Source organism: Neovison vison, chromosome 3, assembly GCF_020171115.1.
Source record: "Neovison vison isolate M4711 chromosome 3, ASM_NN_V1, whole genome shotgun sequence".
NCBI lineage: Eukaryota > Metazoa > Chordata > Mammalia > Carnivora > Mustelidae > Neogale > Neogale vison.
Window position 1 is genome coordinate 148,529,725 of NC_058093.1, and position 23,778 is coordinate 148,553,502.

At 41.3% G+C, this 23,778-nt stretch overlaps 1 protein-coding gene across 1 annotated transcript in view; it reads left to right on the forward strand.

The window, feature by feature from the left end:
- The window catches only part of DYM (dymeclin), a 337,031-nt gene that overhangs the window by 276,454 nt on the left and 36,799 nt on the right, over nucleotides 1–23,778 (forward strand). The window contains exon 16 of the mRNA XM_044243021.1: nucleotides 7,414–7,527. Coding sequence (XP_044098956.1) covers nucleotides 7,414–7,527 — 114 coding nt within the window. The remainder of the gene's footprint in view (nucleotides 1–7,413; nucleotides 7,528–23,778) is intronic.

The following is a 23,778-nucleotide window of genomic DNA, read 5'->3' on the forward strand; positions in this document are numbered from 1 at the left end:
CAGAGGCAATTAATAGTAACATGTGTAGTGTGTTAAAGGCAAGAACTGTTCTTATCTCTGGACAGTGTAAAAGTCATGTTAGATTTTGTGTATTTCCGAACCCGACAGTCCTTACTGAGCTCCAGACAAGTGCGTCCGGTTGCCTACCTGATAATCCCACAAATGTTGAAGAAGTTCAATCAGAATTCCTTGTTTTCTTCAAAAAGTCAAACACAAAATGAATCAGCTCTTCTTTGTGCAGTCTTCCTTATCTCAGTAAATGACATCAACATCGACCAAGTTTCTTATGCAAAAAAAAAGAGGAATGAGTGCTGGTCCGAGTAGGGGTGGGAAATTGCAAGTCCAAAGAGCGCAGTCAGAGAAGGCCTCTCGGAGAAGGTGCATCTGAGCTAAGACTTGAAGGAGGTAGAGAGTGAGCCGCACAGATAATCTAGGGTCAGAGTGTGCCAGGCAAAGAGAACCATAGGGGTGGGGTGGGGGCATGCCTGTGTCTCCCTCAGGAGCAAAAGGTAAACCTGCTTACTGACCATTGTAAAAGATTTGGGTTCCCTAAGCTCAAGAGTTCTCTTCCTATAATATAACCCACTACATGTGGGGGGGTCACCCATCGCTCATCAAACCACTTTTACGCAAATTGGGGCTTGGAGAACACATTTAAAAAAATGCTAATGTCCTGGTTGCTGCTGTTGTTAGTCATGACTAACAGCTGTCCTTCATCACTGACCCAGAAATCTCCATATCCTTCCAGGATCCACAAAACTGACTTGTTCACTTGCAAGTAGGGCAAAATTCTTGATTTCTTGACAACGTGAAATGCTATGGTATTATTTGAAGGTAGACTGATAAATGCAAGATGGCTGTTATAAGCTCTAGGCCAACCACCAAAAAAAAAAAAAAGAGAGAGAGAGAGAGAACTGGTATGCCGAAGATGGAGATAAAAGGGAATTATAAATTATATTTAATCTAAAGGCAGGTAAAAACAGACTAATATAAATTATACTATGTTATATCATATTACATAATATATTAAATTATATATTAAATTCTATTAAATTAATTATATAATATATTATATATAAATATTATAATTTATAAATATAAATTATATTTAATCTAAAGGAGGGAAAAGCAGACTAAATAATAGTGGAACAAAGAGAAATGACAAGCAGTGTGGGAGATTTAAATCCAGTCATGTCAACAATCCCATTTAATGCCTCAATTAAAAGAGATTTTCAGATTGGATAAAAGATAAAATCTATGTTCTCTCTCTCTAAGAAACTCACTGTGAATAGAGCTAGGTCTGTTAAAAGTCAAAGGCTGAAAGAAGTTTTATCATGTAAGCACTAATTAAAAAAGAGAGCTGGAGTTAGTATACAATCAGCTAAGTAGACCTCATTAAAAGAAGCATTGCCAGAGATAAAGAGGGACACTGTGTGATGATAAAGGGGTAAGCATATAGAAGACCCAAACAATACTACCAAGTTGATTTAAGTGACATTTATAAAACATTGTACCTATCATCATCAGTGTACATGGAACAGTCCCTGAGACAGACCATATACAGGACCATAAAACAAAGCTCAACAAATTTTAAAGATTTAAAATCATAATAGAGTATGTTCTTTGACCACAATGAAATTAAACTAGAAATCAGTAAAAGACATATCTGGAAAATACCCCCCAGATATTTGGAAAGTAAACAGTACACCTGTACATCAAAGAGAGGAGGCCAAAGCTAAAGAGAACATATATATTTTTTTAAAGATTTTATTTATTTATTTGAGAGAGAAAGAGAATGAGAGAACATGAGAGGGGAGAGGTCAGAGGGAGAAGCAGATTCCCTGCTGAGCAGGGAGCCTGATGTGGGACTAGATCCTGGGGCTCCAGGATCATGGCCTGAGCCATAGGTAATTGCTTAACCAACTGAGTCATCCAGGCACCCTAAAGAGAACATATTTTAAACTTAGTAATACAGTGGGGCTAACTGAACATGAAAAAAAAAAAAAGAATATGAACATGAAAAAAAAGTTCAAAAAATTCAAAACTAAAAAATAAAGATAGAAGGAAACAGCAAAAATAATAAAGTTAGTAAAAAAGAAAATGCAAAATATCAAAATCTGTGGAATACAGCTAAAGGGAATTTTATAGTATTAAGTGCTTCTATTAGAAAAGAAGAAAGGTCTTAAATAAATAAGATTCCACATTAAGAAACTACAAAGAGTAAATTAAATCCAAAGCAAGAAGAAGGTAGGAAATAATAAAAGAACAAAAAATCAGTGATAGCAAAAGCTGGTTATTTGGGAGGGATAAAAACCTTAACACTATAAAACTGATAAATCTGTAGCAAAGTTATTAATCCCAGAAGAAGAAAGAAAACACAGATTACCAGTGTCAGGAATGATAGCAGGAACACTGAAAGGATAATAAGGTAATATTATGAATAAGTTTCTGGCAATAAATTTCGTGACTTAGATCAAATGGACAGATTCCTTGAAAGGCACAAACTCTCAGAGCTTACTCATGAAGAAATAGGTAATCTGAATAGTTCTATATCTTTAACAATACTGAATTATTAGTATTTAAAATTTTTCCAACAAAGAAAACTCTGAGCCTGGATGTCTTCACCCTTGAATTCTACCAAATTTTTAAGAAAGAAATATTATAATTTCAATACCAACTCCTCCAGATAATACAAAAAGAGGACATAGTTCCCAACTCATTTTATGGGGACATTATTACCCTAATGCTACTCGTAGATAAAGACCTTACAAGTAAAGAAAATTACAAGTCAGGGGGGCGCCTGGGTGGCTCAGTGGGTTAAGCCGCTGCCTTCGGCTCAGGTCATGATCTCAGGGTCCTGGGATCGAATCCCACATCAGGCTCTCTGCTCAGCAAGGAGCCTGCTTCCCTTCCTCTCTCTCTGCCTGCCTCTGCCTACTTGTGATCTCTGTCTGTCAAATAAATAAATAAAATCTTTAAAAAAAAAAAAAAAAAGAAAATTACAAGTCAGTATCACTCATAGATAGAAACACAAAAAATCCTCAGCAAAATAGCAAATCAAATCTTGCAGTGTTACCAGAAGAATAATGCAACATCCTCAGTTATCATGCATCCCAGGAATTCAAAGGCTGACGTAATTCACAAAATTAAACGGCTAAAGGATAAAAACCAGACAGTCATCCCAATAAATGCAGAAAAAACATTTGTCAAAATTCAGCATTCTTTCATGAGAAAAGAAAACTTCGCCAACTATGAAAACTTCCCCAACACTGTACTGTTTAAATTTTCTGGAAATAATAAAATACAAATTGTTTTTGAAAGAGGATGGTAATACATAAACTCACCAAGTAAAAACAGAAGAGTTTTGGGACGCCTGGGTGGCTCAGTCGATTAAGTGGCGGCCTTCGGCTCAGGTCATGATCCCAGGGTTCTGGGATGGAGCCCCACGTTGGGCTCCTTGCTCAGCAGGGAGCCTGCTTCTCCCTCTCCCTCTGCTCATGTTGGTGCTTGCTCTCTCTCTTTTTCTCTCTCCCTCTCTCTCTGTCAAATAAATAAAATCTTAAAAGAAAAAAACAGAAGAGTTTTAAATTGACCCTCAGTAATGCATTAAACTGATAATGATCATGTTGGTTTTAACCAGCAGACTTTTCCTGGAATTTACTTTCAGTAGATCACACTTGCTACTCCCTGTCTGGTTTGATTTATCCTTAAGTTTCATGTGTATTATAAGTGTTTCCTATGTGGTATGTAGGGCAACTTTTTCATTTTATAAGTGAGGATACTGAGATATACACCTAATGATAATGATATTTTATGAATCCTTACCATGTGCCAGGCATTGTTCTTTGCACTTCGAAGGTATTAACTTATTTAATTCTAACAGTATCCATGCATGAGACAGGTACTCTATCTTTCCTCACTTATAGATCAGGAAACTGAGGCATAAAAAGTTAAATAACCTGTCTACGTTCATAAGCAGAGCTGGGAATTAAACCTAAGCCTCTGACACCTGGTAGGTGCTCTAGACCCTGAGTTCTACAAGTCAGGTAGCTTGCCAGTATCAAAGACAGGACCTCAACTACGCCTTCTGACTTTGAGCACTTCACAGTCATGTGAAGTGGTACACAGTACCATGATGTCTAATCTGTTTAATTATGCCTATTTAATCTGCTTCTTGTCCTCCCAATTACATTGCATCTTTCTTGAAAATGTCTATTTTCTTTTTAAATCTTCTGGAGATCTCTCCCACTGAATAGGTTGTTAACACACGTATTGATTAAGACACAAAAACTTGAGGAAAACCCAGGATCAACGAGAAAACATATGGATTTCACTTTTAAAAACATGTTTATTATCTTTTATGGAAGAGAAGAAAATGGCTTAGCTCTCTACTTTTACCTCTTGGAGGAGTGACCATTTAGCAAGCAAGAATGCCTAATACATACCCTCATCTACCCTACAAAAGCTTCTAATTTTTTTTAACTTCTCATTTCTATATATATGTGTTCTAGTGATCACTCACTGGTTTCATAATAAGTGGTTGTTAAATGTGATTTTGACATTACTCAAAGGGGACAGCTGATTAATCAGACCATGACCTTGGATAATTACTGTGCACAACTAATAGCGTAATTGAAGGTAATGTGCTCTACTTAGATTTCAGGAATTGTGGCCAAATATGGTGGGTGGAGGGAAGCTGTGTAACACCCATGGAGAAGAAACTTCCTCTGAAAAGGTTGCCTTTAAATTGCACTAACATATCATTCATTCCCATTTCGCTAAAGGTTTCACTCTCAATTTTTTCTATTATTAACTGTATCTTCTGCAAACATTTTCAGAGGGGAAAAAGTTCATCAATCTTAACAATTTTAATGGTTCCTATGAAAGTAGATAAAAGCCACCTAACTATTAAAATCAATATCACTAAATACAGTGTTGTCTGCAAAAATTCTAACTGGGTGATAGGAATTACAAGTTGTCTCTTTGAATGAATTCGTTTCACATTCTTTGCTAATGGTACAGCCTGACTCCAAATGAAATTTGGGGCTACGCAACTTAAACCTTTCATCTCAAATATTTTCCATGAAGAAAACGAAGCTTTTTGTTACTCAAGAATTGCTGGAGACAACATGGTAAAGTGAGAAGGAACATCCAAGTACCAGTCCCGCTTCGCACACTTACCTGGTTGACTTGGGTCAAGCAACTCGCTCTCTCATCCCGTAGAGTCTGTAGGACAGAGCTTTCATCAGCTTGTTGGATTGTGATGAGAATTAATTAATAGAGGAGCTCTCGGGCCATAGTAAACATGCAGTAGCTGTCCGTTCCCTTTGCTTTTGATGCATAAATTTACTTTTCTCCTGGAAGTTGGTAGTTTTTTTGTTTTTTGTTTTTTTTAAGATTTTATTTATTTATTTGACAGAGATCACAAGTAGGCAGAGCAACAGGCAGAAAGAGAGAGGGAGAAGCAGACTCCCTGCTGAGCAGAGAGCCTGATGTGGGGCTCTATCCCAGGACCCTGAGATCATGACCTGAGCCCAAGGCAGAGGCTTTAACCCACTGAGCTGCCCAGGCACCCCGGAAGTTGGTAGTTTTATCATTTTTTAACTAGTGTGCATCCAAATGCAAGAACTGAATATCCACGTAAGACATACAAATGAGAGCCAGTTTGAAAACAGGAACTTACGTAGAGAGGGAGTCTCTTGCCTACTCCACGGCTCTCCCAGTGGGAACACGAGTTCCTTGAGGCTTAGAGGCAAGTCTGTGTAGACCACAGAGTGAACCAAAGTAGATTCCATTGCATTACTTGCTGCTTTGATGATGCGACATGTCCACAGTCTTTCACGGTGGTCTGAAGTACCCGTGCTTGAACGCGGTGCCGTCTGCCTTGCTTTGATTGTACACATTTTGTTATCTCCATGCAGAATCTCCAAAGTGGATGGGTACACACACCTCAGAGGTCACACCCACCGTCCGCAGAAGCATGGGAAGATAGTATCAGAGCTTTCCTTTCTTCATCTAAAAATAAACACATGGAGTTTTCTTCATTCTTAGTATTGGCACAGACAACCTGCCAGGCTTCAGCCGTGTCAGCTACCGCCAGTATCCCCAGGAGGAGAGGGGGGTTCTCAGCTTGGAAGGCTGTCACTCACTTACAGGTCACCTCACTCATTTACAGGTCCTTGTAATGTATGTTATTGATGGTTATAATATCTAGATTTAACTAAGTAAACCCTCTAAATGGAGGGTGGGTATTGTTCCTGCAAAAGAACCACAAATCAAAGGCAGTGCAGTGTAAGTACACGTGTCAAGAAGGAAATGGCTGAGCTGATAGCTCCCTCATCCTAGAACAGGCGCTGCGTTACAGGGTAGAAGCAGCAATGAACCAGCCTCATCTCACCAGAGCCGGATGCACAGAAATTACCAGGCAGCATGTTTGCGTTATGGATTTGGACTTACTGTGATAAACAGTGTCCTTACTGTGACCAGTACTGTGTTTGCTGCTGATAATGTGAAGACTTCAGGATTAGTAAGGCATAGGATAGCTAATCGTCCAGATTAGTTTTAATGATCATACTTTAATGAGTGTTAAAAAAACTATTTTGTTTTTACAGTTAGGTAATCTCTTTACACTAGTGTTTGTCTTTTACATATAAAACAGAAAACCTATACATGAAAATGTATAATTTTTAACAGAACATTTTTATATTTTGCATGTCTGACTATAAATACTTAAGTGTTACTCTCTTGAATAAAAAGAAAAAGACGTATAATCTTTTTGATTTATTAATATATGATCTTAAAATGATTTCCTCAAAAAATAATGACATTCTTTTCACTTTGAGAGACAGATGTTAAAGGACAGTGTTACATTGAGAATGCTCCTACGTTACCAGCATCCGGCTGCGCTGGGGCACGAAATGAGAAGTCCTAGCTTGCTGTTCATTATCCCTGTGGCTAAGGGAGAAGAGTGCAGTGAATAAATTAAATTTATAAACAATCCCCTGAACATCATTTTCACCATTAGCTTCAATTCCTTTCTCATTTAAGTCTTTTTTTTTTTTTTTTTTGAGAGTTAAGCCTCAAAACTGACGGGTTTTAAGCTGTAGCATTCTCTTCCCACCTTCTGAGGGGGTCTGCCATCTCACTGAAGTCTGACTAAGGAAGGGCAAGGCCACCGGCAGAAAGAGCCAGGCTTAGGAGGCTTGCCGCAGCACGGTGGGGGGCATCAGCCCAGAGCACTTCGAGGCCAGCTCTGACGCAGTCCTCAACCCCTTCAGATGGGACGGTGCGGAGGAGAGCTCGTGAAGTCAAGCCGGGTCACTCTGGGAAGTGGGACCGCCATGGGGGCAGGGTGCCTCCTAAAAACACAGCTGGTACAACTACTTGTTCAGAAATGAACACTTTACGTTCCAGGTGATCACCTTCTTCAGCTCACGACTGCTGCAGGCTGGGGCTGAGCTGTCGGTGGAGCGGGTCCTGGAAATCATCAAGCAGGGGGCTGTCGCACTGCCCAAAGACCGGCTGAAGGTAAGACCGGAGAAGGAACCGCGCCCTGGGGTATTGCTTGGGCTGAGTGTTTGTGTCTGAGCAGGCGCAGGGCAGAGGCGTCCCACTTTCTAGTACTGATGCTAGGAAAGGCTCTTTAAGCACTTCGCCCTCTCTTCCATGCTGGCACACAGAATAGCGATGCAGAGGAGTCTGACAGTCTTGCCAAAGAAGGACTAACACCTTCGCATACTGTGAGTAAGCCAAATACTGGGAATAAAGAAGCACCATATGTTTTTTGACCCAGTGAAATAATTCGGTCTTGTAAGTATCAAGCATTGATGGGAAGGCGCTGCTGGTGGTGGGGATGCTGACTGCCGCCGCCGACCCACACGTGGTGTGTCCGTGGAGCTGCAAGCGGCTCAGTTATGAACTCCTTCCATCCGCACGAGCCTTACAGGTAGGCAGTGTTTGGCCTTAATTTTTCAGATGCACAGAGAGGTTATTGACTTCCTGAAAACCACACAGCTAGAAAAGTGTGGAACTGGGAGATTCGTGCTCGGGCAGTCTGGCTCTGAAGTCCACACTCCGAGTCCCCTCGCCGTTCACTACCTGCCTGCATGTAGCACTGGACAGAGCAGCATTTCTTGCACAGATCGGGAAACGATTGTATCTTAAGAAGGCACTTATGAGGCGCCTGGGTGGCTCAGTCGGTTAAGCATCTGCCTTGGGCTCAGGTCATGATTCCAGGGTCCTGGGATCAAATCCCAGTCTCCCTGCTCGGTGGGAAGCCTGCCTCTCCCTCTCCCTCTCTGCCTTCTGCTCCCCCTGCTTGTGCATGCTCTCTCTCGAGTGCTCTCTGCCAAATTAAAAACAAAACAAAACAAAACAAAAAACCCTTATTTAAAAAAAAAAATAAAAAGAACACCCTTCCTTTTGCATGTCAGTGTGTTTCCAAAGTGATCTCATGATATAAAACTCATACTCCAAGACTAATCTTCTCATAAGAAAAGACGTGAAGGGGACATTGAGTGGCGTCTCAGGACTGTGCAGCACGGTAGCCTGTCTTTGCTTTAATGCTTCTTATTACTGTTTGCCTTCATCACCTCTCAGTTTTTTGGAGTGCTCGTTCCCGGATTAAAAACACAGGGCGTCCTAGCAGACACGTGGCCTTCTTCATCATAGTGTTTTATCACAGCTAACTTCTGGTCCAGAGTGACTGTTTTGGGGGCCGTGTTTTCCGCACTATCACAGAACACCACTGCTTATGAAGGCTTGAGAGAGAGATTGTTGTAGGAGATGAAAATATTTTCAGTTATAACAACAGAGTTTGTATAACAATAGCACGTGAGTCATCGTAACCACTTAAGAGAAGTTCCCGGGAAAGGAAAGAGCAGTGGGGTTCATGTTTATCAGCTGGAATGGCACCACCGTGTGGCAGTAACGTGAACACTGGTGCTCACCAGACCCTCCCGCTGGGATTTGCCTCCCTTCCTGACAATTCTGTGAATGTAAGAAATATTTATGGTTTCCACTCTTATGTAAAGTAAGACTTCGGAGGACTTTTTGTTCTGAGGGTGTGTGTGTGTGTGTGTGTGTGTGTGTGTGTGTGTGTTTGCATGTGCGTATGCAGGTTTTCCAATTTACTGGAACTGTTCCATGGAATCCAATACAGAAATCCATTAAAGATGGGAGTGGCTGCTCACAGGAAATGCTGGATCTTGGTCTAAGCTAAGTCAAGAGAGAAGTGGAGCTATCAGGAGGCTGGAAGGAGAGGGTCACAGAGGCTTCAGGAAGGGGATTTGAGTGCAAGCTAAGAGTGGGTATGGTGGAAGTCATGGCAATGGGCCTAAAGAACAGTATATTAGACTGAAGACATCAGAAGTGGAGCACAGCTCAGTGATGGTCTGGCCTTGGCCGTGAGTGAGGAATGGAAGTGCTGTGCCTGTGAACGGAAGTCAGTGTGGTTGAGCAGCTCATGAATGGGAAGCCAAGGATGGCTACTCACATAGGCTTCATAGTCCCTCAGAACAATAAGCCATGGGGTGGAGAGAAAGACTGTGAGTCAGATGCCAGAGCCAAGGGGACCATAGTCTAGAAGACAGTAGGTGCCAAATGTGTGGGCCAGAGGAAGCTGGTACCAGCCTCATAGGGGCAGAGCTTTCTGTTTAGAGATAGAGGAATAGTAGCCAGGACACAATCATGAAACGATAATGAAAGCAAAGCACCAACCCCGCCTCCAGACCCTGAAGTCCGGAATGTGAAAGGATGAGCAGTGTCTAACTTCCGAAGTCTCTGGGGGAGTCCGAGTCCTAAGGGGAGAGCTGGGTTTCACTTAAGAAAGAAGTAAGGTCGGAAGACTCACTGCACGGACCGAGAATGTAGGGATTTTAACGAGCCTGAAACAGGCATCCGGAAGTGCGCTGTGGGATACGGGAGCAATATGGCGAGCATCACGTCAGTAAACCAAGCTGTGTGCAGAAGCGGGTGACATTACTGGAAAGAACTTGTAATTCAGGGACGGTGAGGAAGAGAGGACGTATACCCTGAGAAGAAAGGGCTTCAGGAAAATAGAGAAACTGTGTTCAGCTACTGTAAGGACGATTCTGTAAAGGAGGAACTAAGCAGTGTGTGGTAGGCCAGAGGACAGGGGGTAGAAGCTGAACCAGGACAGGTGTTAGTTCAGTACCTGATGGTCAGTGTGAGAAGAACACCAGATGGCAGAGGGACTCAAATCCATAACGTCGGAAAAGAAGTTGAAAGGATTCCTATTGTAGAAAGTCATAGAGGATGACCCCAAAGATCTCTTGTAATTCTTAAGAGTCTTGACTTCCATCTTCTAAAATGCCATGAAGAATTTTTGTAGAGCAGAGCTCTAGGAACATCCTCCTCCTCTTCCAAACTACCTAGAGGGCAGTGCCCTGTCGCCACCAGACAGAGCCCGGAGTCCTTGGACTGGAACGCTAGACCATGCACAGCCTACTCCTGTGTGCTGTTCCAGTCTTTTCCTTTTTTTTTTTTTTTCCCTTTTTCCTTTTCCCCAGCCAGCGCACCAGCCAACCAGCATGATCTCTGTGCCTTTTGCTGCTTCTTTCCTGCATGGTTGGAGTTCGGATTTGCTTACCTGGTTCTCTCTTCCCAGTATATCAGTCCCTCACCCCTTTGCTTTTTGCTTATCCAAATCCTAAGTATTCAGAGGCCTTGCTGAGTTTGAGAATTTTTTTGAAACCTTTTCTTTTACTTCTCACCCAGCATAAGCCTCCCTCCTCTAAATGCCCACAGCTTTTCATACTTAATTTGGTGGGACTCCTGTCCTCTTCCAGCCTGTACGTACTTGCTCAAATGTTATCTGTCTCCCTCTCGAGTGTAACCTCCTTGATAAGGGGGGGGTCATGTCTTATCTGCATCCCCTTGATGCAGGTAAGTTCAATGTCTTGTACTTAGTAGTTACTCAGTAAGTGTGATGAGAAGGTGAATGAAATATTCTAGAGAGGAAATGGGAACTTGTTAGAAGTAGCACATTAGGTAGTAGATACAACGATGGGCAAAATAGGTGAAAATGCCTGTCTTCATAGGGCTTATTTTTTTGGTGGGGGAGATAATCAGATAAATAAGTAAATACAACCAGATAAGTAAGTAAATAAGTTATCAGATAATAATAAGTAATCAGATAATCAGAGAAATAAGCAAATCAAATAAATAAGACAAGCAGATAAATAGTAAAATGCTTGCTACTTTAGGCAGCAGTAAACGGGAGGAAAAATACAGAGGAGAAAGACAAGGACGGTGTTAGGGAAGAAACAGTTTTGGTTGGGGTGGGCAGAAGATACTTGAATCTGTGCCACTTTGCTATTTTTTGTTGTACATTTTCTTTTAAAATAATTTTAGACTTACCAGGAAAGTTGCAGAAACAGTAGAAATAGTTTATGTAAACCCTTCGTCCAGGTTCCTCTAATGTTAACAGTACATGTAACTATATTACAACTACCAAAACTAGAAAATTAATGTGAGTACAATACTGTCCCCTAAATTACAGACCTTATGTAATTTTTACTGGTTTTTTTCCTCCTAGGTTCTTTATTCTGCTCCCCAGTCCTGTCCTGGATTCCACTTTGCGTTTAACCATTATGTCTCCTTATTCTTCTCCAGCCTATGACTGTCACTCCGTCTTCCCTTACCTTTCTTGACCTTGATGGTGTGGATAGTTCTGCTCAGTCACTTTGCATAATGTCCCTCAGGTTTTTTTTTTTTTTTCTGATGTTTTCTCATGATTACACTAAAGGTATGCATATTTGACAAAAGTACCCACAGAGGTGGTGTTGTATCCTTCTCAGTTCCTAGAATCAGGAGGTACGTGATGTCAGTATGTCTCACTACTGGTGATGAGTATCCTTGATCATTTCGTTAACTTGGTTTCTACCAGATGTCTCCTGTGAAGAGTCAGTGTTCTGCCCTTTGTAAGTAATTACGGTCTTAGGAGCGAGACTTTGCTAATATCCTCTTTCTTCTCAAACTTTTGCCCATTTTGTCATCCACAGTGGACCTGCACAGTTCTTACTGTGATGTTAACCTAATGATAATTCTGTATTTTGTTATAGATTATAATTCAGTCCTGTCACTTCCTTTGTTGCTCGAACTGTTCTAGCATTGGCCCATTGGCGCTCCTCCGGGTTGGATCCGGTGTCCTCTGACTTGCCCCGTTCTTGTTTTGAGCACACCTTTCGTTTTCTGCAGCACAAGGTATTTCAGACTCATCTTGTTTTTCCTGCCCCAGTCCTAGAATCAACTACTTCTCCAGCGAGCTCTGGTTTCCCCTTCTTTTTCTTTTTCTTTTTTTAATAAATGGTATTTTGGAAACAAGGCCTGGGCATTAGGCCACCTTCCTAGAATTTTATGTACCCTTCCACTTGCTCTTCCTTTCCCCATCTCCTTTCTGTTCTGTGGACAACCAGTGCTTCCTTACTGTGCTGTCAGACCAGGTAACTCTTCTTCTTTTATATCTATTCCTACCCTGTGGTAAACCTTATTAGCGCCTCTCTTTTGACTTATTGCTCACTACTTGTGTCTTTAGTCCATTTTTTCCTACTGTTTCCAATCCCAGATATATTTCTAATTCCTTTGGTGAATGCTACTGGCCCAAAGACCCCTCCCTAGGCCGTAGCAGATAGCGAACATTCATGAGTTCACTACAATACTTAAAGTGAAATGAATTACAGTATACAGGCTATATGTTTGAATGTTGATATGGTGTTCCTTCATTATACTATATTCAGGAGAAAAAGTCTCTATGTTGGAGACAGTAACATACAAATGAAAATATAACTTCATTTTTTCAGGAGTATGGCTAAAGAGAGATTAATTGATCTGTGGGAGGTCCCAGGCCAGTTAACTCTTATTTAGACTAATATCCTATGGAAACCAAGGTCATGGATAAATCCCTTAAGTGGGCCAGTTCGTTTTGTTCTGAAACATAGTGAGAAACTGTACTTACTTCAGTTACCATCTCACTCTGTGGTTGCAAGAGGGACAGATGGTGGAGGAGGGATGATTTAGTTTTAAAAAAAAAAAAAAAAGAAAGAAAGAAAGAGAAGAAAAGAAAGAAAACCATCCCCAGTACTAGAAAAGAAACTTAAGTTATATTTATTCACAGATGGTGAGTCATCTTCAGTTGGTTTAAATGATAGCACATTATTACCACAGATGTTACCAGGAAAAAAAAAAAAAAGCTGTTTATCTTTATAATCAAGTCTTATCTCAATTATTTTAATCATCTTTTTGGATTGAGTGTTTATAACAAAATGAATCACTTAAAACCTCTAGAGTTTAATTCATGGAATACCGCTGTATCTAGAGTTGATTGAAAATTCAAGCTGTGTGTTGAATAATATTTGTATTATACAACATGACAGCACATTACTTTGCCTTTTGGGTGGTTTACTAATATATACTGATAAAATAATTGTCGGGTATGTAATAATAGCTTTGTATGCAAGACATATAAAAGAGGTTGTTGGAAATTGGAAATGCTGCTTTAATAAGGCCTTTATGAAAGTGTGGAATAGTGTACAGTTATTGGTTTATTCCTTCTTAAAATATAAATTAAACACTAAGGTGGGGCACCTGGGTGGCTCAGTGTGTTAAAGCCTCTGCCTTCGGCTCAGGTCATGATCCCAGGGTCCTGGGATCGGGCCCCACATCGGGCTCTCTGCTCAGCGGGGAGCCTGCTTCCCCCTCTCTCTCTGTCTGCCTCTCTTCCTACTTGTGATCTCTGTCTGTCAAATAAATAAAAATAAATAAAAATTTAAAAATTTTTAAAAACACATTAAGAAAATTCAGAATTCTTTCCAACTACCCTTTGGGTTGTTAAGAGAAGCTCAGTGCTCCTTACTCATGAGAAATAGTTAGCTAATGTCAACTGAAGATGAGCCAAAGGTTTTTGAAGTTTCCTTTGCATTATAGAACTCAAGCCAATTTTGTAGAAGAATTATTCTTCCAATTTTGGGCAAGTAAACATGAAGATCTGGAAGCCCATGGCATAGTAATTGACTTTCAACCAAATAAAATATTTTTCAATCAAATGTTATTTGACATAGCCTTCTAAAATATTTGTGTAATATCCTGTGTGGGAACATATACTCTTTGGATAAATCTGTCTATATTGTTAAACAACTTGGCTGTTCAGAGTAAATAGTATTAATGTCATTCTAAACATCCTCTTCTTACTGGTATTCCGTGAAGTCTGGGAAAGGCGATACCAGGTAATTAGTTTTTTCAGACTCTCCTGCATAAACAGAGACATAGAGGACAGGCTCTGAAATCCTAAGTTGCTTATTTCTCCTTTAGGGTTTGGAAGGAAATAAATAAAGTTAGTGTGTCCTCTGGGAGCTGAGTTAGAAGCCACCGCTCAAAGTTCTCACTGTCTGCCTGCACAGCAGGGCAGGTTCCCAGCTCCCATTTCGCTTGCTAGCGAGCAGCTTGAGTGTCCTGACGACGGGGCCGTGGACAGCCCAGTCTGTGCAGCTCTCGTTCCGCTTCCGCTCCAACTTACTCTCAGGTACACAAAGTCTCCAGGTTCCCTCTTTTCTTTGGTTTCGTGAATTATCTGTCATTTGAGAATTAAGAGTTTTACCATATATCTTGAGTTTGAAAAATAGGTGATGTCTTTCAGGGAGAATTAACCAGAAGATAGTTTCCCTTTTAGTATAAACAGGAAGCTATGGAATAATGTAAGTTATTGACATTAACTGAACTTCTCATTTCATTCTCCTGATAAGCCATAGGAATTAAGCGTGGATAGCCAGTATCACACTAAATTATTATTTTTTAAGATTTTATTTATTTATTTGACAGAGAGAGATCACAAGTAGGCAGAGAGGCAGGCAGAGAGAGAGAGGAGGAAGCAGGCTCCCTGCTGAGCAGAGAGCCCAATGCGGGACTCAGTCCCAGGACCCTGAGATCATGACCTGAACCGAAGGCAGCGGCTTAACCCACTGAGCCACCCAGGTGCCCCACACTAAATTATTTTTAAAGCCTTTATTTTATATTCACTTTTTAGAGTACTTCCACTGTTGCTTGTTATATAAAGAGAAATACAGTTAACTGAAATTTCAAGAATTTTTTCATAGCTTCTTAATACTGACTTGCTTAAAAACTGCGCCCATTCTCCTGCTGGAGTCTCTCCCCACCCCATCCCAAGTTTCTGTCATTTCCCTGTCCATTCTCGATCCCCAGAGCTACTTTCTGAGGGCCACCCTGGTGTGCCCACCTGCTGTTGGGTGTCCCTTCTCCAGGTCCCCCAGGAACTACCATCAGCAGGTTGACAGCTACACTATTCTGTGTCTCCATGGATTTTTACCCTTGGAATGCAGCCAGTCAGCATCTTCTCTCACGCAGAAGTGCCACTAGACCCTGAGTTCTGTGAATTCTGATGATTTCCCAAATCTCTCTTTTCCCTCCATGTTCCCACTGTCCCATTTCGCTTCCCCACATCTCATGCAGTGTGTTACCGTAGCCTCCTAACTGGAGTCCCCACTTCCCAGGCTTCCTCCCAAGGCTCCCTTAGCTAGAAGTATCTCCTTGGCCCACACTGCTTTGATCCCACACACAGGACCCCTCAGAGCCTCACTCTTGACTTTGGTTCTTGTTGTCCCGTGGCTCCTGTGCCCCAGACTGCTGACTTGCCTCCACGTGGACGGTATTGTTGCACACCTGTGCCTTCCTCCTGCTGCTCCTGCCTCCTCCCTCCTCTCCTCCCACAGTCTCACAGCTTCGTGGCTTTTTGTCACATGAACGACTTAAGCTTCAAGTTCCAGCGCAGCCCACCCTGATTCACCCAGGCAGCACAGACGCTGAACAAATTAACGTTGCCACCCCCTCTCTTGAGTCCTTATATCTCTTTCCTCTTGGCCAAAATAGTGATTTCTTCTTTGGTCCTTTGGCTCTTCTAATCCATTTCACCGTATTAGAGCAAAGCATCAAGAGGACTTCGTCCTACCCCAGTGAGAAGTGAGGATTTTCTCTGTGACATACTGTACCAAGGAGCCATTGGCCCAGGCTCTGGAGCGGAGAGGGGGAGGCTTGGCACATATACAAATAACACATTATAATTTTGTTTATTTTTTTAAAAGATTTTATTTATTTATTTGACAGAGATAGACACAGCAAGAGAGAGAGATCACAAACAGGGAGAGAGGGAGAGGGAGAAGCAGGCTTCCTTCTGAGTAGGGAGACCAATGGGGGCTCGATCCCAGGACTCTGAGATCATGAACTGAGCCGAAAGTAGACACTTGACCGACTGAGCTACCCAGGCGCCCTGCTAGTCTGCTTTAAACAGGACATTACCAGGGCATTGTTGGGGAAACGCAGGTGTCTAAGACACCAACCTGCCCTCAAACCATCAGGGCACCTGGGTGGCTCAGTGGGTTAAAGCCTCTACCTTCAGCTCAGGTCGTGATCCCTGGGTCCTGGGATCGAGCCCTGCATCGGGCTCTCTGCTCAGCAGGGAGCCTGCTTCCCCCTCTCTCTCTGCCTGCCTCTCTGTCTACTTGTAATCTCTGTCTGTCAAATAAATAAATAAAATCTTTAAAAGTAAATAAATAAAGCAGGACCACCTATGCTGCATGTCCGAAGAGCGGTATAGAAGTTAAGCTTTGGAGGAGGTCAGAGCAGGGAAGGAGACATCACTGGGAGGGTCTGAAGGAGAAACCTGGACTTGATCTTCTCTGTCTTGAAGGGATGGTGAGGTTTCCATAGACTGAGATGAAAAAGGAGAAATCCAAACAGAGGGAAATTTATGGGTGAGTGAAAGAGAAGACCCAAGGCAAGTTCAGCTTCATGTCCCATTGAAAGAGTAGGAATCTCAGATTCCCGCCAGCAGATTCATGTGGTTGGTGTTACTTAGTGACACACTAATGTCATTAGACTAGTGGCTTTCAAACTTTTTTGACCGCCACCCACAACAAAAAATGCATCAGACACATTTTTATACAACTGAAACAAAAGTTTCATAGAAGATAAAAGTTTCACTTGCCCTTAGTAAATGTGATGAGCGCTGATATTTCCTATTTCTTTACTTTTTTAAATTGCCAGGCAGACCTATTAAATCAATTTAATAGTCCACTATTATTTAATGACTCAGTGCTTGAAATAAGCATTAGAACATTGGTTTCCAAAGCAGGAAACCTTGAACTGGCTCTTGAACCAGCAGCATTAGCATCCCATAGGAACGTGTTAGAAATGCACATTCTTGGGCTCCACTCCAGAATTCCTGCAGCCAAAACTCTGGGGGCTGGCACCCAGCCGTGCTTGAACAGACCCCACAAAGCACAGCAGTAGATCATTCCCTCCAGTGCGCCAGCACTCTCCACTCTTGGCCCTCTGCACTGGGTTTCTCTTCTGCGTCTCCACTGTTCTCCCTGATGTCTACACAGGCCTCCACTCGCCATCTTCTTGAGAGCTGCCCTGACCTCTGGTTTCAGTGTTTGCACTTCCAGTCCCCTTAATTCCCCTGTATTTCTTTCTCCACGCTATTTATTACCTACCATACTGTGTTCCTGTTGTTCTGCAGATAATGGAAGCTCCAGGAGGGCAGGAACCTTCCTGGTTTGTTAACCTGATGTATCTGAAACTACACTGGCGCATGTGGGCGCTTTCCTATTTACTGGATGGAAAGGAGGCAGGCGGACCACTGGATGGGGGCCCAGGATGCTGCTTCAAGTAAACATTCTTTAGAGAACAGCTCTCCGTAGTCTTTTTGCAAGGTCAGCTTTCATGCCAAAATACCATAGTGGAGCAAAGTTCAAAGCAGAAGTCCCAGTCACTTTATAGGAATAGTTACATTTCTTTGAAGCCTATAGTATCAGTCCATACTTGTGCATTCTGAGAGCTACAAAACTCTGATCTGACCTCCATTTCGGAGCCCCCGTCAACAGGATGCTGCCTGTGCAGATGGGCCTCACTGAATTTTTAATAGTGTCTCTTCTTGGCTGTTGCTGGCACTGATTCCATTATAGTTCAAGCAGAGGAAACTATTCAGATAGTGACCTCATTCTATTTCTGAATCTTTCTTGGAAAAGGAAGAGCATGGTGGAGCTACCAGGCTGATCGTTCTGACTGACTGCCCTCTGCTTTCTTCGGGATATGTAGAGCATGCGTGTTCTCAGGTCCAGACAAACACTGGTAATAATCCGGTCACATTCCGACAGGGAAATGAGAGCTCCAGGGCCCCGCACCATCCCACCAGCCAATAGTCTCTTCCTCAAATTCAGTCGGCTACTAGTTTGTGACTACTTTCATGGCTCTAATGGCCTTGTTTGGCTTTTTCTTCTGGTTTTTTTTTTTTTTTATGAATTTAGACTTAATTTTTTCTTACTGTTCTCTCTCTTCTTTTTGGAATGTTATCAATTCTTTTTTACTTTTGGCTGGACTCTAGGAAGCGCTAAGCATGAAAAGTACAGGTCTGTCCTGGGCTTGCATCCTAAGAAAAGGGACACTGGTGACATTCCTGTTGAGGTTTTCCCAGATTCAAAATGATCTCTGCAGAAGTTTAAAAGTCAGAGTGGCTCTCCCTTCTGTTCTCAGCTTCTTGAGTTTCTTGTCCAGGAAAGACGAAGACCCAAGTCTTACTCACAAGTTACTTCTTTGTCTTCTGGAACAATAAACACTAGCTCATTAGTGGTTCAGGAGACCGCTGTGGTAATGCTGGCAGCTGATTTTTAGGACCATTGGATCCCCCTGTGAGAACTGTCTTCAGAAGTACATGATCTCAAATGCACACGCACGCATGCACACAGACCCCTAACACACACGTATGCATGATGTTATTTGAGCTTTCCAAGTCACCAGTCTACACATCGGTGGGGAAGCAAACAGGAAATCTTATCCAGGAAGAGTCAGTCCCTCAGTGTAAAATCCCTCCGAGCAATTTTTTGAGGACAAGGACTGTAGAAGGTGTGATAGAACTTTGATAATGTGAATGTTAGAATCCTTTCTGTATGGGTCTTACGTAAGAACAAATCTGCTCATGCCATTTCTCCTTCCGTCAAGATGAGGGTTTCTTCTAGTGCACTGTTTTCAGATGCAAATTTCTGACTCTTCACCTCAGATTCTCAGTGGTTTGGTGATGTACTTGGGATTCTTTTATTTTTATATTTCTCAGTAGGCTTCACACCCAGCGTGGAGCCCAACATGGGGCATGAACTCACAACTCTGAGATCAAGACCTGAACTGAGATCAAGAATGCTGAGCTGACTGAGTCCCCCAGGCACCCCATTTTTTCTGGAGTTTGTCTTTCTAAGTGGTTCTCTGAGTGGTCCAGATGACTTACCAGATTAGGGAATCACTATTGTATGGCCTGGTTTTTAACAAATCCCTGCCCCCATGAAAGCTAAGGAGGTGATGGCTAGGGTTACTGGTTAGCTTTGATTGACTCAGAGTGGTTCTATTTTCCCTTTCTACCAAAGACAAATCACTTTTGCATGATGAAAGTAGATTTCTTTTACATGTAACTCCAATACAAGACAATGCAGTTATTTTATAAATTAAACAAATAGTAGGAAAAAGTTAGAATCTGTGTCTTTTTAAGTGTTACATCTGCTCTTCATTCTGACATAAATATTCCCGTTTTGGCTCTTTTTTCTTTGTTATTTTATCAACTAATTACATTTATTGAGTGCTTGCTCTGTGCCAGGTCCTCTGCTAGGTCTTGTTTTGTTTTAAGATTTTGTTTATTTATTTATTAGAGAGGTGCAAGGTGGAGGGAGAGGGAGAGAGAATCTCAAGCAGACTCCACGGTGAGTGCGGAACTTGATGCAGGGCTCGATATCATGACCCCGAGACCATGACCTGAGCCAAAACCAAGAGTCAGACACCTAGTAGACTGAGCCACCCAGGCATCCCTGTGCTGGGTATTTTTATATAGGTGTTCTTACTCAGTTTTCCCAACAATTATAAGAAATATACAGATAATTTATATATATTTTTTAAGTGAGGGAGTCGGCTAAAGAGAATCTAATGGCTTGTCCAAGATTATTTCAGTTCCGTCTTATCTTTGGGTCATAAATTTCAACTTTCCTTTCTTTTAAATCTTAAATTTTTGTTTCCTCGTAAATCATAAATCTATTTGCTGTCAGATCAACTTGTTTAACCTAAAACATTCATAGTACACCTAGTTCTTGGTTTCAGCAGTATCTTACTCAGTGTTGTAGAGTAACCCTAAAATGTTTGAAGTGAGACCCATTGCCACTTTATCGAAAGCTCGTACATAGAGCATTTTCTCATACCTAGTATTAAAATGGTACTACACCTGCAGCAGCCTCATGTCATACTTATTTTTAGGAGAGCCATTCCTAGTAAACAGTCTGACACATGGTATTTGCTATAATATTTTACACTATTTTTGTTTAATTAAACCTTTGGTAGATTTAATAAGCAGCTGATGGGATTTTTTTCTTCTTTGCAATGAATGTGAAGTAGAGTAAACCTCGTTTTTACTTCATTATCCCAAAGTATAAAACTCAGTCTTTGTTATCATTACATCTTAAATATAGTCATGAAAACCAAAACACATAATTGAAAAATGATAAAAATCTGACTGTTCTGTAGTCAAAGAATTCTTTGCCCAGTTTTCCAGCTATGGTTTCCAGTGACCAAGGGACACATGTTTGCCCTGCAAGGGCAGCTGTGGAAAATGTTGATACTCTCCTGTGGAAAAGGAAACCCAAAACTGTGTGGTTTTATCTTTAAATCTCTGCTATTGGTTTTGATAGAATTATTTGCTTTGGTATGGGTAGAACTTTGTAATTCACAAACAGAAATTTCCTAAGGAGAGAGTCTACTGTGGTGGTTAGAAAAAAATCGACCCAGATCCCATTGTTCATCTGTCTCCATCTTGACTTTTCCATTAGGTTGACCATAGGCTAATGACTGAGATTGTTTCAGTGCCTTTACAGCTACTGTTCAAGTCATTTGCTGTAATCCTTACAAAGTGTTGTGTAAGGCCCAAGCCCCCTGTTAGTTACAAAATTACTTCTTTTTAATGGGTAGTAAGTGAAAAATGAACTACTTCTGAAAAAAGGATGACTAATGAATTACAATAATTTGTTCTGTGGGTTCTGCTTATTAGTACTCAAGTCAGAGGGAAAAATATAATTTTCTTAAGTAAAGGAATAAGAAAATGAAATAATTGTGTTCTAGTGAGTTTTAAAGAGATGTTCTTAGTTGAACATACACATCCCAAAAGCTTCTGAAAATTTTAAGGTGATAAAAGACTTTTTAAAGAAACCAAAGTCCGCTACTCTAATTCCTTACATATAGCAAAACTGGTTCATTTGGAGGAACAAAACTGCTTTCGTTATGGTGTCTTTAATTTCTGGGGCAATTTGGAAAGAGCAGTGATCGGCACGTAAATAGTCACACTGAGGGTGTTGGTGAGCATCTGGCCGTACTCGTTCAAGTTTCTTTGTACTGCATCTGTTGGTGTTAGAGGCCTCGAGACCTTGAAAGCCTGGCTCTATGAAGAACATAATACTGTTCATGCCTATCAGTGAATTGGGGATCATTAACGAATGTAACAATTTTTGTTTTCCTGGCAATTCACATCCAGCTTTCTTTCAGGATTCCTGCCAGAGAGCTCTGAGGGTAGCAGGGAGTACCTCAGGCATTGCATGATCATTAGAAGCAGCCTAATCCATTTCGAAAACTCTTAGGTAAAGTCTTCAGCCCAATCACAGCAAGATACATGAATGTGGACAACTATTCCAGGGGATTTCCTAATCTCTGACCAATACAGTGCTGATTACTACACTATGGATGGAGATCACTACCAGTGTGCCCCTCTTTAAAAAATTGAAGATACAAAAACCCCAAATAAATTAGAGGCTAATTATTTGTGTCCAGAAAGGGTCTGTGCTGATCAAAAAGATTCCTTCCGTGCTCTTTCAAGTAGAAATGACCTTTTTACATTTAAAATAAAGAAACAGTTTTTAAAAAGCAATTAAAGTCAGTTTTCCTTTGGCACTGGAGAAGTTAAACCTGACCTGTGTGTGTTATCAAACTATATTATTGCTCACTAGTCTTACAGTGAGATTGGAAGAAACATGTTTTATACCCATTTCCAGAAGTCTTTTGAGTCATAAGAATAATAATAACCAGTTCCTGGTCATGCATTGTATGTAGAATGTAATAAATTTTCATTTATTAATAAAGCCACCCCCTTTCTTGCTCTTTTAACTGTGAGCAATGTCATATATAGATGACTACATAATTATAAGGTGAATATCCATGAAGTCACTATTCCGATCAAAGAAATGGAATATTGCCAACCGCCCAAAAGTCCTAGAAATAAAAACACTGTCCTGACTTTGGAGGTGACTGTCTTATTCTTTATAATTTTACCATCTGTGTCTATATTCCCAAACAATATGGTTTTCCATTTTTGAACTTTCCATAAATGGAATCATGCAGTTTATTTTTCTTTGCACCTTTATTTTTTTCATTTAGCATTATTTATGAGATTTTTTTGCTTACCTGGAGTTTGTTCCTTTCCACCCATGTATTAGTATTAGGTTGTGTATGTAGTCCAAGTTTATTCATTCTACTATTGGTAGACATTTGGATTATTTTCAATTTTAAGCTACTAAAAAAAAGTTCCCATGCTATCTCATATACAAATATGTGAATATATTTTAATCTCTCCATTTCATTATTAGTTCTTTGCTCTATTTTTTTTGTTTACATCCCCCCCATAGCGTCTAGCATAATACACTGCCTTGCACAGTATAGCTACTCATCAAATATTATTGAATGAAGACAGTGTGGTTGAAAATCAGCTTGAGAACACCTGCCTCTGGGTATCATGAACTAAGATCCCACCACATAACACCCCCTACAGAAACCGCTGTAAAGCCTTGACAAATAATACAAAATACAGCTGTATGGAAGGCACTGGAGACTGAGTAGAAGCAAACAAACTCCCACAGGGAGTTCTTGCTTATTTAGAGGAGGGAGCTTGGAGCTTATATACATAAGTTTCCATGTCATTGGCTTTTAGCCTGGGGCTAAGCACTGTCCCTGGAGTTTACTCCATGGTGGTGAGGGGCTTACATGGAAAAACTTGGCTTTTCTGGTCTGAGGAAGTGAAGCTGGGAAAGCATGAGTGCTGAGGAGAGTAGAGGAATCCCAGAAGGGAGAGAGCATGAGAAGGGATCCCCAAATAGCATCTGGTGTCTGTCCCCAACTCCAAGTGATCCCTGAACCATGTATCGGAAACAGAGCAGCTCAACCAAAAACCAGAAGTCTGAAAGAAGACCAGGCTTGCTACTCTGAAGAAAGAGAAGGGTGAATAGATGCAGGAAGACTCTGGTGGCCACTGTACTTTGACTTGCAGGATGGGAAATAACAGACTTACCTCCTGTCTCTGAGGCATTTAGCCTGGGGCTAACTGTAGTGCGTGGCCCACACGGCAGAAAAGGGGTGCGTGGGGAAAGTTGTAACCTTTCCGTCCTGCAGAACCAGAAAGGAGAAGCAGAGAATCTATGAAATCTGAAAATAGTGGAGGAATCCCAGGAGAAGAGAAATCAGAGAAGGGGATCCTAAACGTCATCTACCCGTACCTCTGACTAAACTTTGAACCGCATGTCTATAGACCAGACTTTGAGAAGCTGAGCTAAAGAAAAAGTTCTGAACGAGAGGCCTGCTACATAAAATACAGAGCTTGCAGCTCAAACCCAGACAAGAATCTCCACAACCTAATGTTATTCAGGATGCAGTCCAAAATTTCCCGACATCCAAGGAACC